We start from the raw sequence: 15,754 nt of genomic DNA, 5'->3' as shown, positions 1-15,754 counted from the left end.
CCTAAGGGTAAGAAGAAACCTTGCAAAATTCTCTGCCAAAGCCACTGGGTTGGCTGAAAGGACTTTCCTGGAAAAAAAAAATGCAGTGGGAAAAACTATATACCACCTGTCTGATCCTTTCTTCTCAACTTGTTCTGTATTTTCTTTAGGGTTTTTTAGGGCTTTTCAAAAGATATATCCTCTTAGTTGGTTAAAATACAACTTCTTGATTTTCAAAGCTTTTTCATCTCTTGGGGATAACTCAGTGATGGAACAAAATTAGGTTGATCCTCCTCCCAGCTGTGGCCAGTGTGCTCCTGTCAGTACTAAACACTGAAAATGCTGCTAGTTGTTGTTCTCTATTTAATTCTTGTTTCCAAAAAAAGAGATAAATCACAACAGTTAGAAAGAAAATCTGGTCTACAAAGCACAGAGCCATTTTTTCTGCCGTGTTTCAGAAGCAAACTGATGACAGCTTCTCAACAAACAAAAAGCACATCCAGCTCTTAACTATAAAGCAGAGAGGAGATCTGAATTTTGACACCTCAAGTTAACAGATGTGTGTTTTCTATATTATGCCACTGGGCAATTTAATTTGGACAGTCATTGGCAATATTATGCTGTGTATGTAGAGTCATAAGGACAGAATTCTGAAAAGGAAGGGAACTTCAGCTGTTTCACTCCTTTTCATGACTAGAAAATACCAGCATAACTGCAAATTTCAGCCCATGAACTATTGTTATTGAAATCCATTCCATTTTCAGACCATTGTTTTTCCTTTAAAAACAAAAAAAAAAAAAAATACAAATTTTGAAATTTTATTATTTCTATAACCAAGTAAGTTGTTGTTGCGCACAACAAAAGGCCTTTTTTCACTACTTAACTCATTACCCATCAGAAGCAAAAAACCAGTTCTGCTCCTTGACCATTTCCTCCCTCAGCCACAAACCAAAGCTGTAAGAACAGTCACTATGAAATAATTGCTGCAACCCAGCTTTTGTTAAATGACTGATTTTTAGTATCTGAAATCCACTAAAAAGTCTGGTGATTGACCCATACAGATTTGGAGTCAGTAGAGGAGTTTCTAGAAATGTTAATATAATATAAGATAATGAACATAATACAAACCATAGAAATATTAATATAATATCTCCAAGAGGTATTAAAAATATTTTTGATGTTACACTTTTGCTTGTTCTGTACAAAACTGATTTGACTATGTGCTCCTTTTTCTCCTCAGATAAAACCTATTATTAGAGGAAAACAGGGTTTTCATCAAGGCATCAAGGCTAACTCCAGCTTGGTCAGGTTAAAATTCTTTTTTTTTTTCCATAAAGGAGAGGTGGATGCACATGTTTGTATCTAAAAGACTGTTCAGAGCAGAAGACAACGCTGACAGATGCCAAAGCAGCTTTGTTTATTTCCATCATTCTTTTGCATCCATTGGCCAGAAATGAGCATATTCCACCTAGAAATGTACACTCTGTTCATCCTAAACCTAAAATGTAGATATGACATTTGAGATCATAAACATTTTAGGTTATATTTAGTTTATAATACTGGAAGGTATCAATTCCCTGGGTTTAACAACACATCAAGCTACTGCCAGAAAATTTATTTTTCTTTAGTTCTTCATTTCTTTACAGAAACAGAAGCTCAATATAGGTCACTCCTCACACAAGGGCAGCATTGCCAAGGCTGTTTTCCAATAAGCCATACCAAGGGCTCTGCCATAATTTCATATTTCCATAAACAACTTGGAAAAGGAACAGTGAGGTGCTTGTCATAAAGCTCCTTAATAATATTTAGTTATTTAGGGCAGCAAGGATGATGGCTGATTAGAAGGAATTACTGATCTTCTAATTCCAACTAACCTGGGAATAAAATTGGCAAATAAACCTTCACTGAAGTGAAGCAGGGCAGAGAGAGAGAAATATCTGCTAAATGAATTTACAAAGTGCTGGACTTTGGGTTGCCTGTGGACCCAGGAGTGAGATACAAGGGTTACAACAACATCCATTCATTGATGTGTCCTGTTCAAAAACCCCAAGCAGACACTAAACATGAACAAAGGATTATGGATAGTTCAGAAATAGCACCACTCTGCCTCACAATCCCTGCATTCCTGCTCCCACCTCAAAACAGGGAGAAAATCAGAACCGAAAAGATTTTAAGAGCAGCAGAAAAGTGTTATCAAATGTACCCAACACCTTCCATCTAAAAATAATTTAGAAAGCTGTAATTCTGCATTCTGGGAAAGACAACTGGAGCTCTGAGTGATGGGGACACTCCTTCACAACAGCTGGGAGGAAAGAGTCAATGAAATAACGAGAGCAAAGCTCAAAAGAAAAGAGCAGCCCTGCACATCAGGCAGATGAGCTATGGAACTCTTTGCCAGAGTGATTCAAAGAAAAAGCAGGAAAAAGCCCACAGGGAAGAAAAAATAAAACCCCAACACAACCATGGGAAATCACTTAGAAAACAGCAACTCCATCATGCAGAAGCTGTTGAACCAAGGGATGCCCAGAGGATGGAGAGCAGCAGAGGGAAGCATTCCAGGTGTTTGGCCTGGCCCAGAAGGGTTTGTGTCACACCAAAATGCATCTAAGTGTTTAAATTTAGTCTGAAGCAAAAATTATTTCAACTGGCAATGAACACTATCAAATTATATTGACCAAATAAGATAAAAGACAGTGAAATAACCACTTTTATCCACACAGCACCCAAGTAACAAATTAGTAATTATTTAGTAAATATTGAGTAAGGCAGTATTTAACTTTTTTTTCCATTTTTTTGGTAAAAGAATCCCCATTTCTTCAGAAAATAAAAGGAATAAACCCAGAATTTTTTGCCAGGAACAAAGTTAAGCACTTTGCTTACAATACAAAAGCTCTACCAAGAGAGGGCAGCAAAATACCTTGCAAGCATATCTTATAAATATGAGATTAAATACACCATTGTTGAGAATAATTTCTCATTATATGTCACTGAAGCATCTCTTTGTCAACAAAGAAAAAAAAAGAAGGCAAAACAACAAGCAAAAAAAAAAAAAACACAAACCCAAAAAACCCCACACCTCACAACTCACTACACTTCTGCTGTAATTTTAACAATTTTAATAAACCTTTTGAATAGCAAACCAAAAGGTGCATAGGTCAGATGCCAGTAATGCAATCAAGCTGCTTTAACACAACTTAATAAGCAAGGAAGATTCCATAAGCTACACACTAGATCTTAGCAAGTGTTACAGTTGTAGCTAAAAAAGATTAAGACCACATTTGATTATTAATGATAAAAATCTAAAAAAATAAATCCCTCTGGCTTTGTTTAGTCAGCATTAGATAGTATAATTTTATTTTTAAATTTTGTCAGAGATCAAAATTATATTAGACAAAAGCATTAGCAGATTAAGGAGAGTCATCACACACCAATTAAAGTGCATCTGAATGTAGAGACTGGTAGTTCAAGAACCCTGTGAAAGCAATACCTGAACACCCTTCAGTCTTAGAAAGCACATCTGGCCACCAGGACAACTTTGGAAAAGCTAAAGAGATACTCCAAATGCCACAGAGAGCTGTCTTGTAGTGAAATGCTTGTTATGCAAAGACAATGTGATTATTCCAACTATTTCAGAAGTGTGACTTATTAAATGTAAGAGGTAATTTCCATGAAATAGCTGAGCCTGCTGTAGAGCTGCACATGTCAGTCACACACAAGGTGCTGTTACTCATGTTTAGATTCAGAGTCAACTTCAGAACCTCAGAATAGCTGGGAGCTCTATCACAGTGACTGTTCGTGACACTTTCTTTGTGGATTTTAATTAGCTTCATGCCAAAAGCATTTTGGGAAAGTTCACTTTGGGGTGTTTTGGGAGAGGCTCTTGGTTATTTTTTGTTTTGGTGGTGCTGTTTTTAAATTAGCTTACTTTAATTTTAAAAGCTGGTGCAATATTATTTCCCCTCTTGCCCTTATAATTTTGTCCAGTTAAGGAGATACTGTCTGAGGATAAAGAAAGAATCATATTTACAATATTAACTCGTGACTTAATATGAGCATTAATCCTGCAGTTCTTTGGGCAGCCAAGCAGCAGGAGCATGACTACATTCTTGAAATAACACATGGGGGAAAAAAAAGATGCAGTGAGCAGAATTAAGCACACACTGTTGCATCCCTGCTGGAAAAAATCCCCCCACATTCTGTGATGGTGACAATGTTTAGAATTTCTCCTACGTGACAACTGCAAAATAGAATTGCAGTTAATTTACTTACTCGGGTACACACAAAGCCTTCCTGGCCGGCTCTTGATCATAAAAAGGAATAACAATTAAGCAGCCTTGCTGTCTCAGCTCCAGTTATTCTGTGAAATGAGCCAGCACCACATGCACACACTGAGATCTCTTTCCATTTAGCAAGTAGCACCACTTCATTCAAAGGCCAGTGTGAGTGATGGGTGACTAGGAAGCTGTCTCAAACTAATATTATTTATTTTTTTTTTTATCTGTATTGGGAAGGGGGAAGGGAACGGATGGGTTTTTTTAATTTCTCCTCCTCGAGGTGAATGGCTGTGAGATACTCTGGGCCTTTTGCTGAAGATCTCAACATAGTCAATCAAAAGAATGGAGCCCTCAGTTAATTGTGTTAAAATATGGTCATTACCACACAGGTTGAAGAGAAGACAAAGATCTCAACTAGATTAAGAAAATTCAGTGTTTACTGGTAAAACAATATTCTGGTTCAGAGCAGACTTAAAAGCCAGAGGGAATCTGTCCTTTCCTGGGACACTTTCCCTACCTAAGCCTCCATATCTCTGTCACCTGCAGCAGAGTCGCTGGATTTGTACAAAACTCCTTCCACCAGAGCAAGGATGCCTTGAAACATGAAGAAACTCCAGCTGTGTCAAAACCCAGAGCTTCTGTCACAAGGGCACCAAGAGGGAAAAAAAACCTATGAGTAACAAATGCAGAGCTGAAACAGTCTGCAAAGCAAAGAGCTGCCTGCTCTGGCAGGTCACCTTGCTTCCTCAAGTGGAAGTTGTGCTGTACATTCACATAAATCTTCAGCATTCTAACACTAGCTTGCTTTGCTCTTGGCTGTGAGATCAAGCCATTACATTTTTTCCTAAAAAGATGATAGGAAACTGCACTGAGGAGCCCATATATCAACCTGAATAACAGAGTTCAGCCACGAACCTGGAAGGCTCCTTGTCACAAAGCCAGCTACATTAAAAACAGAGGTATTTCCATGAACAGTACAAAGGCATCTTTGTATCACATCCAGATTCAGGAGGCACTGAGCTGACAGACACTCCAAGATGAACAGAAACTTGTTTGAAGTATTTAATTTTAAAACTCACTGTAGAAAACAAAGATCCAAGACAAAGCCTGCAGAAAACAAAATATCTTGAGGAACAGACCTGACTGAAGCAATTGCTGCATTGAATGAAGAGGTCAGCTGCAGGCAGATAATTCATAATATTTGACAGCTGTTAGTTGTCATTTATGAACACACCAATTTCACATTTCATTCTTTCTTGGCAGAAAAACTGTGTGTCAAAACAGGGCATCAAATCACTCAAAGATTAATATGAACACTATCCCTGTTTTGTCTGCTTAAAGATACAAAAACAAGGCAAATGAGGGGGGGGAAAGAATTTCAATGTGTATCAAAAGAAGACACCAAAAGCCATCACTTGAGTTATCAAAAAACAACGTGGACTTAAAAATATACAATTGAGGGAAGATTTTCTGTGTCTCACATGGTGGTTTTTTTGCTTTTTTGAAAAATAGTTTCTTGCTTGTGCTGTTACTTTTTCTAAAATGACAAAGTGTGTCAGAAGAGAGACCTAAGGATGACACTAAGAAGGCAGCATGAAGGTTGCCAGACTATTGCTGGTTGTAAGTACTGCAGTAATATTCTGCACTTATTGTTCAGAAAGTTACCATTCAGGCATTCAGTATAGGAAACCAAATGTGGTTCTAAGAAAGTACTCAAGAGCTGATGCATCTTTCTTTCTGTGTTTCACTAGGGGTTTTTTAAGTTTTAAAGGCAAGAAATCTAGGAATAATACTATGCTAAATTCTAGAAGTAAATGTATCACATCAGCTATGATTAAAGCTGGGCTCATCAATCCAAACAAACTGAGCTGCTCAACCTGGAGCCTCAGTGTACCCAGACTTTTGGGGCTGCCCTGAGCTCCTTTAACCCAGCCCCAAACTGCAGAGCAACAAGCAAGCCAGCAATGTTTGGTGTTTTATTCTCAAATGCTGTTAGCCCCAGCATGTGGGCACAGATAGCATTATCTAATCCAACAGTCACTACTCACTAGAACACATCTCACATGATGGTTTCTCCTCCTCCCAGCACTGAGTCACTGCAGCAAACACAGCAGCAGCTGGCTGCACACAGGCTACACAATGTCTGCCTGAGCCACAGGCACCAGCACAGATGCAGGCTGACCTCAGCTCCATCTGAAACATGCTGCCCTCTACCTTGTGATCACCAGGAACTCTCTCTGGACATCCACAGAAGTAGATACAGACACAGACAAGCTACTTTAGCCCTGTTGAAACTATTACAGAGGGAAAAAAGGGCTTTGACATGTTATTTTGAAGTTAGCTCCTAGCCACAGGCACCAGCACCAGGCTGACCTCAGCTCCATCTGAAGCACCTTGCCCTCTATGTTGTGATCACCAGGAACATCTGGACATCCACAGAAGTAGATAAAGTGGATACAGACACAGCCAAACTACTTTAGCACTGTTGAAACTACTACAGGGGGAAAAAATGCTTTGACATGTTATTTTGAACTTAGCTCCTAGGCACAGGCACCAGTAACAGATGCAGGCTGACCTCAGCTCCATCTGAAGCATGCAGTCCTCTACCCTGTGATCACCAGGAACATCTGGACATCCACAGAAGTAGATGCAGACACAGCCAACCTACTTTAGCCTTGTAGGGGGAAAAAAAAGTGCTTTGGCATGTTATTCTGAACTTAGCTGCTAGGCACAGGCACCAGCACCAGGGTGACCTCAGTTCCATCTGAAGCACCTTCTCCTCTACCTTGTGATCACCTGGAACATCTGGACACCCACTGAAGTAGATACAGACACAGCCAAGCTATTTTAGCCCCGTTGAAACTATTACAGGGGGAAAAAAGGGCTTTGGCATGTTATTTTGAAGTTAGCTCCTAGCCACAGGCACCAGCACCAGGCTGACCTCAACTCCATCTGAAGCACCTTGTCCTCTATGTTGTGATCACCAGGAACATCTGGACATCCACAGAAGTAGATAAAGTAGATACAGACACAGCCAAACTACTTTAGCACTGTTGAAACTACTACAGGGGGAAAAAAATGCTTTGACATGTTATTTTGAACTTAGCTCCTAGGCACAGGCACCAGGGTGACCTCAGTTCCATCTGAAGCACCTTGTCCTCTACCTTGTGATCACCAGGAACATCTGGACACCCACAGAAGTAGATACAGACACAGCCAAGCTATTTTAGCCCTGTTGAAACTATTATAGGGGGGAAAAAAGTGCTTTAACATGTTATTTTGAACTTAGCTCCTAGCCACACAGATGCAGGCTGATCTCAGCTCAGCTCCATCTGAAGCACCTTGTCCTCTACCTTGTGATCACCAGGAACATCTGGACATCCACAGAAGTAGATACAGACACAGCCAACCTACTTTAGCCTTGTTGAAACTATTACAGGGAAAAAAAAAGCGCTTTGGCATGTTATTTTGAACTTAGCTCCTAGCTTGATTTTTAATAGTTTAATCCTCTGATCATCTTCTGTACAAGTTCAGGAAAGTGTGTCCTGTTATGGCTCTTCAAATTTGCAGGAATTTATCTGAGTAATCAAAATGAAGTACAAGCATTAAACTTGCTCTTCCATCTTTAATATTAAATATTTATTCACCACTCAAAAATTCAGCATTTGCCACAGAGCTCACTCTCCTGTATGGTCACGCAAAGCTACTGAATATTTACAATATCTCAGTGCCCACACATTATGTACCATGGAATGAACACACACCACCCCCCAAATTTCATAATTCATGTACAAAGAGAAAATCATCCACAACTTGGAAATTTGCAAGCTGTATTGACATCAAACACAGGCAATCTCCACAGAGACTGAGAATCTTCATAAATAAGAAGTTCAGGATGCACCAATAACATAAGCTCAGCAGAAATTATCAATATTTAACCTCTTTGCATCTTCCTAAGCAATCTCAGCTGCATAAACTTCACTTTGCATTATCTAAACCAAACTCCTGCTCTAAAAATCTTACCAGGTCAGCTTTATTTTCTGTCAAGTGCTTGACAGTCAGGACAGTTTCTACCAGACCATAATCCACATGGTGTCAGAGAAACCCAGACCAGACTTAGTCAGCTTGGTACAATGAGTAAGACACAGGAACTCAGAAGATTTGCCAAGTCTGACTGTTAAATGCCAGAGGTTTGTGAAGTGAGTTGCTGTATTTGCTCTGGAAATGACAATTTCTGCCACTCTGAACTGTGCTCTGCACCTTTGGTTCTTTCAGCAGCACTGAGAGGTGAGACTGGTTCAAACTGTGGTTTGTAACAAACACTTTACACAGGGTGAAATGATGATGTAATTAACTGCATTTATCATGATTTTGAAACACTGCACAAATCCAGGTCCTTACAGCTATTCCTAAAGTTCAGGCAGCTTTCTCTTGATCAGACACCATTGCATGTAACACTTCCAATGTCCATTTGGTTTTCCCTGTACATTAATGTGGTCTACAGGTCGGTGGTTCTCCCCTCTAAAAACAGGACACCTACTAGGAATTCTCATTCTATTCTAATCATCAAAATCTGCAACATCATATATTATATCATATATCATCCAACCCCTCCTGTTCTCCTTCATTCTGATGTATCTCAACTCACATCAGCAACAAGGACTTGCTTTGTTCAGCAAAACACCAAAAGAAATTTGATTGCTACAGGTCCCATTAGTGCACTGATGCCTGTTTTTGTGCTCCTCACACTTCTACAGCAATCCTCCTCTCTTCCACATGAACTGAAAATTCCCTCTTGGTATCTGTCAAATGCTTTACCAAAGCCTTTCTGCTTTTGTGAAGAAAATACTGTCTGGGTCCAGTTTACTGTCCAATGTTTTATCTGTTACCAAAGTCAAATTAACAGGCTTTCATCTCCTTGATCAAAAGGGATTTAAGGTTTAAGAAGGAGCTTTTATGTTATAAGCTAAAAATGCATTAGCTGCAAGTAGCAAGAACTAGGTTTTATCAGTCAAGCAAAAATTAGTAGCCAGCCACTGTGATAAAGACATGAAGAGACAACTAGAAACTTGAAATGCATTAGACAGAGGAATTCTAACAGACTAAGGGATCTATTAATGCTCTTGGATAAACCTCATTAAGCCTAATTTTCCTCATCTCCATCTTTTTAATAATATTATCTCAAACTAAGAGAACATGAGCTTTCCTGGCAGATGCTAGATCACAGAAGGACACCTGTACTCATGGAATTTTAGAAAAAAGAAGAATCTCAGCAGTAGAAAAACCTACTTTCATTGGCAACTCCCACTCAGTAGTGAATTCCAGTGAGTACAACTTGAACACAATTTCTTAAAAGGGAACCACAATAACCAAAAATCTTGAAAAGTTTAGAACAACTTTCAACTCCAGTTTCACGTTCTGCATTAAACAGAAAAAAGCTCACAGAACTGAAAGATTTGAAAGCAATTCTACTGATGTCATCGGAATACTGCTTAATGGAAGAGTGGTCTCCTCAGCAGATCAATGTTACCAGCATCTACAATTATGCTGTAACCATACAACACCCATTACACCTACCCATAAAGCCAGGTTAGTCTCTGAAAGCTTCACTACAAATGGAAAGAAAATTAGGCTAAAAAAAAAAAAAAAAAAAAAAGAAAAGCCCTTTTGATTCCATCTAAACCATGTCTATGCCCAGCTACAAACTATACAATCATATGAGTGGATGCTACTGACCTCTCAAACCCTAAACCAAAAAGCCAACAACTCCATCATATTCATGTGTATTTCAGATTAGAGCTGTGTGCTCAGTTATTATCTAATCAATCCATTTGCCTTTTAAAGAAATCCTACTTCCCTGGAAGAAGCTGTTGGATAAATGGCACCATTTCAGAAGCAAAGCAAAGTTGGAAGCTGTACATCTGGCCACTAACTAGGGAAAAGTCACAGGCTGTGGGAAGTCAGTAGAAACAAGGCTACCAGGGACACACAGCCATGGGCAAACTTTTATTCCTTTAAACTACAATAGCTACATTGATACTGAATTGCAGGATTTTTTTTCCTAGCATTTCTACATATGTTTTCAAAACAGCTCAGGAGTATGCAATAATTACTAAGTTACAAGGGGGGAAAACATTTTATTGTAGTTAAAGAATAAGATTAGCAAAATTCAGAAAAAATGTTTTAATCTGTAAAATAAAAATCTTGCCTTCAAGTCTCTTATTTACTAAGAAACTGCTCCATTTGACAGTCTCTGAACGTGTACCAAAACTAAGAACCCTTCCACAGGATGTTATGAAACCCACACCATATCAATACTAAATTCTAGCACAGGCATACCCTGTGTTTTCTTTAACAGTATCACAAACCAAACTAAACCAAAGAAATAAAGTATTTAATAATTACAGTCCCTCCCAATATTCTGCTGTTGCATTTTCCAAACCTGTAATGTTTTTGAGTACTTACGAAAGGATTCGGTCGAGTTTTGGTCCATGACGCCCCTGAAGGGCAGTGGGGGGCTTGTACACCCTCATCATTCCTTACTAACTGTACAGTTCCTCTGTTCCTGGAGCTCTTTATTTATGAAGCAGTGACCATTTTGAAGTTATTTATAAACATTAACTCATTAAATTCCCAAGTGTCATCTTAGATACCAACTCAGTGACTCATATTCCTGACAATGTATTTACCACGGCTGGGAGAGAAGGTAAATTTACATGCACCAGTAGCACACACAGGCATGCCATGAACTAATCTTGTATTTTAAAATGCTCTTTGGCATTAGGTAACTCTGCAGTTATTAACAAATGTGTGTGTCAACTGAAGCTGGCTCATTATCCATCAGTGGAATTTATAAACACTGCCTGGCCACCACTCTGACAAAATGAAAACCAGCCTACAGAACAAAATATCCCTTCAGTTTTGAGGATCAAAAATGGAAGCTGGAGTGTTTTAAAGCCTGCTATTACTGTACTGAAGTGAGTGCAAATTAAGGAAAATTACAGCTAGCTTCAAGTGCTCCCTGAGAGGGAAAGCATCCACCATGTGTTAAGGTTGCTTAAAACACAGCAACAAAGTTATCAATTCACAGAAAAAATTACTTCATTACACCTTATGTGCAATCTCGGCCTTATAAAAACCTCAGTGTTTCAGATGGCACATCTGGTCCCAGCAGCCTTAGGAACTGTACCACTGCCCAGTAAGCAATACAAATATTCACTAGGAAGCTCTGCAGCAAAATAAACAAAGCAGTTTTACCCAAAATGCAAGGGCATCTAAATCCTTTCTAAAATAGAGAAAAATCTCTGAACCAAAATAATGTATTCTGCTGGCAACGAACTAATTTCACTCTTCAATTCCCAATTTTCCCAAGATTCCTGAACACTGGTTATGAAAGCAAAGGAAAACATCAGACCCTGATGGCTGAAGAGCTCTCTTTATTATGCCACTCTTCACTGGTCAGTCCTTTGGCAAAATACTTCTGAAGAAATGTTTCTATTTCTGCCTAGGAAAACCCTGAAGCTCCAAGCCACATAATTTAACTTTGAAATTAGTCCTTCTCTGAGCAGAGGGTTAGACTAGACCTCCACAGGGTCCCTTTAATTTTCATGCAAGCAGATATTTTTCTCCAGCTTAGAATAATTTTAAAAACATTTTCCTGCACTTAGCACAGGAGTCAGTTACACACTACTAAATCCAGGCACACCTAAGAGGAGGTATGGGAGAACACAACTCAAAGACAACTATTATCAAGCCACACTTGAAAGAAAACCCCCACCCAACAGACACACATTCCACAAGCCACAGACTTGGCACAGCCTTTCTCCTGATCCATCACAAACCCCATGTTCCTTCCCACGCAGTAACATTTATTCCCATTTCTTGCATTCCCTGTAGTCTTACTGCTCCCCACAGGATTCAAGCCTGCCCACACTGCTTTTACCCTTTAGTGAGATTGGAAATGTCACTTGGAGATATGTTAAAAGTAATATATACTTCAACCTTTTCTTCCCAACTATTTACTACTCTCTACATGATGGTAGTAACTCTTGCTCTTAGAGTCTGAAAGCCGCAAGACAGTTACTACAGAAGAAAAGTTCTAGCTTAGAGTTAATTGAACTTTATTATCACCACGTAGTTACAGGAGTAATGAGACTGAAGAAGCATTTGTGAAATGTTTTAACAAAATTACATGTTCTTCTTAAGCTTAATGACACAGCAGCAATAGTCCTTCCACGGGCAATCTGTCTAGCAGCATGAGTAAACTCATTCCAGTGCTCCATCCTTGTTTCAGGGAAAAACAAAACAAACCCAGACCCAGACTTCAAAGAGGACATTGCATTAAATGGAAACAAGTTGGGCACACTGATCAAAAAAGCCAAGCCATAAGAATGCCATCTGATAGGATGGCCTTCACATACCAAAAATTTCAAGAGACTTTCAGAGCTCTTAATATAGGGCAGCACTTTATTCTGAGGAGATGCCACTCTACAATGCTTCTCTCTAACGTATTTCAGCATTATAAATTTCAGATAATGCAGTTTTCTAAAGGAACTGACAGCAAATAAAAATACTAAAAACCACTAATGTAGGACAGAAAAAAATATTGAAAGAAAAAAGGCTTTTTAGAAGTCTGTCAAAAGAAGTGACATAAAAGACTTTTATCATGACAGCAAACTTGCACATAAACACATCAAACAGACAGATTTGTAATGAGGTTCTTGCTATTTGTTCTTAAACAAGGTAACTTTCAGATAAAGTGATTCCTGCTCAGATTTAAGAAGACACAGAAGAAAATAGACAGACAAGTATGATGCCAATTTTGATGGCAACCCTTTGTTCAACATATACAGCTTGATTATCAAATGAATTATTCCTAAATTGGCAATTGGGTTCTGCTCACCTCTAAATGCTGAACAGCAAAATAGAATAAGCTTCAGTGCTAATTAGACCCAACATGTTTAAGCATTCTCCCAGTCAGCACAAAAAGCTATTAGGTACATTTACACCACCAGTCTGGACCACCTCCCATTTATCCAAGGCTCCCGTTCCCTGGATCTGTCCTGCATGTGAATCATTCCCAGCATCCCTTCAGGAAGGGAACAGCTAATCTCCTGGGAGTGTTTTGATGGTAAAATAATCCAGGATTGCAGCACAGGCAGTGTGCTTGGGACAGCCCAAGGTCTTGCTGTTTTCCCTTAGCCCAGTGTGAGAGCACTGTCCCACAAGCCTCTGCCATGTCACACACCCATAACCCCCACACTCACCCCACACTGCCACAAAACAAAAGTGGGAAGATGGCAACCACAGAGTCTGTAGAAATTGGGCACTTCATCAATACATAATGATTATTAAAAGAAATGTGAAAAAACTCTGTTCAAAATGCTACAGGTCTGAAAAAAATATCCCACAGGGACAGAAATTGCATGGAACAGGTAAACTTGGAGGAAGCCCCAACTGACCAAGGGAACACAGATATAACCAGCAATGCTCCAGCTGAAAATCACACTGCTAAAAGCTCCATCAATTTATATACTAAAAGCAGAAAATTAAGGCTTTTTGCTAAATAATACACTGCAAAGGCAAACAAGATTTGCAATAGAATGTTCTGATCTAGCACATCCACACTCAGGACAAAAGCCCTGTCATTCATGATGACTCAGTTCTCTGCTTCTCAAACTTCCTTCCTCGCCTGCTGCTTTTTTCAGTGTCAAAAACTGAACACACAACAGTCACTGGAAAATTAATTAGCCTGGCTGGAAATGACAACAGTGAAATCTCCCAAGGCTTCCCCTCTGATCTTCAACTCTTTCCTGGCATGCCAATTCCAACTGCATTGTTTGAATGGGTGGAGAGCAGGAACAAGGGATCCAACAACAAAGTTTTTATAGAGTGGCACTGAAAACTGTGCACATACAAATGCTGCCCTCGTGCAGGAGAGCAATTCTAAGTCCTTGACATTTATTTTCTCCTCATTAAGAGTTATCACTTCCTTGAACTGAACAGCTGTTCACTTTTAATACCATACCTTCTCTGGATTTCCATTTCTTCTTGTGATGGACCATTCTGTACTTGAGAGGGAAGCTGTGAATTCTGTCGAGGCAATGTAGGACCTAAGAGCAAAGACAGATCATAAATTAATGGTTTGAATTTTTACCATGCAAAAAAAAAAAAAAAGCACAAAATCAAAGAAAAAGGCCAGCCATCACACAACATTAAGAACTGCTCACTTTTGCTTTTTAAGCCAAACAAGCTCAACAGCATAATGCAGCAAATAAAAACTGCAACCTCACACATGTACAATGTTACCTCACACATCTGCAGAATGATTTTATTTCACATGGATGGAAAGGTCTCACAAAAATGCAAACCAAACTTTCTGCATGACAGAATTTGACAAAAGCTTTGAAAAGCACTCCAAGTCTGATTGTTTTTCTTAAAACAATGAACAAATACTCTTGGAGGAGCAGGAAAGGCTCAAAAAATGAAACCACTCACCTAAATAGAACACTGGAAAAGGGGGAGAAAACAGAAAAAGGAAAAAAAAAAAAACAAAAGAACAGGAGAAAAACCATCAGAACCATACCACCACACTGAGAGAAGGAAGATAAAGCATGTTTCTACAGGTCACACCAGAATTTACTCAGATTTCAGGTCATCAACTTGGATTAAAGACCTTTTTTGCATAGGTAAATATTGTGTCCAAAGGAATGGGGGATACAACAAATGTGCAAACTGGGAATTCTGCTAAGCACAGGAGATGCAAAAGGGAAGGTCATGCAAAATCATCTTCAGCCTTTACTGACGGGAAATTCTGAATCATACAACTTTCAAGTAATTGTCTATGTGAGATCTGTATTCTAGAAACAAAAAAAGCTTTACCATTTTAATCACAAATGTATTTACAGCACAAAACTAAAAAGAAGTGAAGACAAAGTGTGGAATGGAATACAGGAGACCATGGATGCATTGCTGCTGTCAGGCAGTAATCTAGGAAATTATTTAGACTACAGCTACGCTCAAGATTATAGAATTTATAAGAAAGTATAGAATTTATTATTCTATATAGAATAATATATAGAATAATATATAATTTTATATTATAGAATTTGTGAGAATTAAAATCAATTAAAACATCGAGTTTTGAAAATGTCCAAGAGCAAAGCAGTGATTTCTCAATGATATTCCACCAAACAAGTTCGAGTTATGGAGTTGTAATGAGATCTTCCCCATCTCAAATATCAAAATACAAAATCTTTTCCTATCTGAATTGGTGAAAGTCACCCAAACCCATAAAAAGACCATGTGTGACACACATCAAGGACAGGCATTTTGCTTGAGACACAGCAAACAAGTCCCGTGTCTAAAAGCCCTGCAAAAAGGTTAATTTCCTCAGAATGCCACAGTATTGTGTCCACTGTGATCTTTAATCATGAAAATTATATAAGTGTACACTATCTATGTACCCTACAAATACAAAAAGTAATGGGACTTAATTGTGG

General features: G+C 38.8%; 1 protein-coding gene across 8 annotated transcripts in view; it reads right to left on the bottom strand.

The window, feature by feature from the left end:
* ENAH (ENAH actin regulator) overlaps positions 1–15,754 on the bottom strand; it is an 89,916-nt gene that overhangs the window by 18,274 nt on the left and 55,888 nt on the right. For 4 of the 8 annotated variants that reach the window (XM_058019987.1, XM_058019989.1, XM_058019991.1 and 1 more), the window contains exons 4-5: positions 14,751–14,762; positions 14,281–14,365 (exon numbers count right to left, since the gene is read on the bottom strand). In XM_058019987.1, coding sequence (XP_057875970.1) covers positions 14,281–14,365; positions 14,751–14,762 — 97 coding nt within the window. The remainder of the gene's footprint in view (positions 1–14,280; positions 14,366–14,750; positions 14,763–15,754) is intronic. The other 4 variants (XM_058019988.1, XM_058019992.1, XM_058019994.1 and 1 more) reach the window with 1 other exon arrangement.

This window comes from Melospiza georgiana, chromosome 3 (assembly GCF_028018845.1).
Source record: "Melospiza georgiana isolate bMelGeo1 chromosome 3, bMelGeo1.pri, whole genome shotgun sequence".
Taxonomy (NCBI): Eukaryota; Metazoa; Chordata; class Aves; order Passeriformes; family Passerellidae; genus Melospiza; species Melospiza georgiana.
The sequence above is the reverse complement of the archived record's forward strand: the minus strand, read 5'-3'. Positions and strand labels throughout refer to the sequence as shown.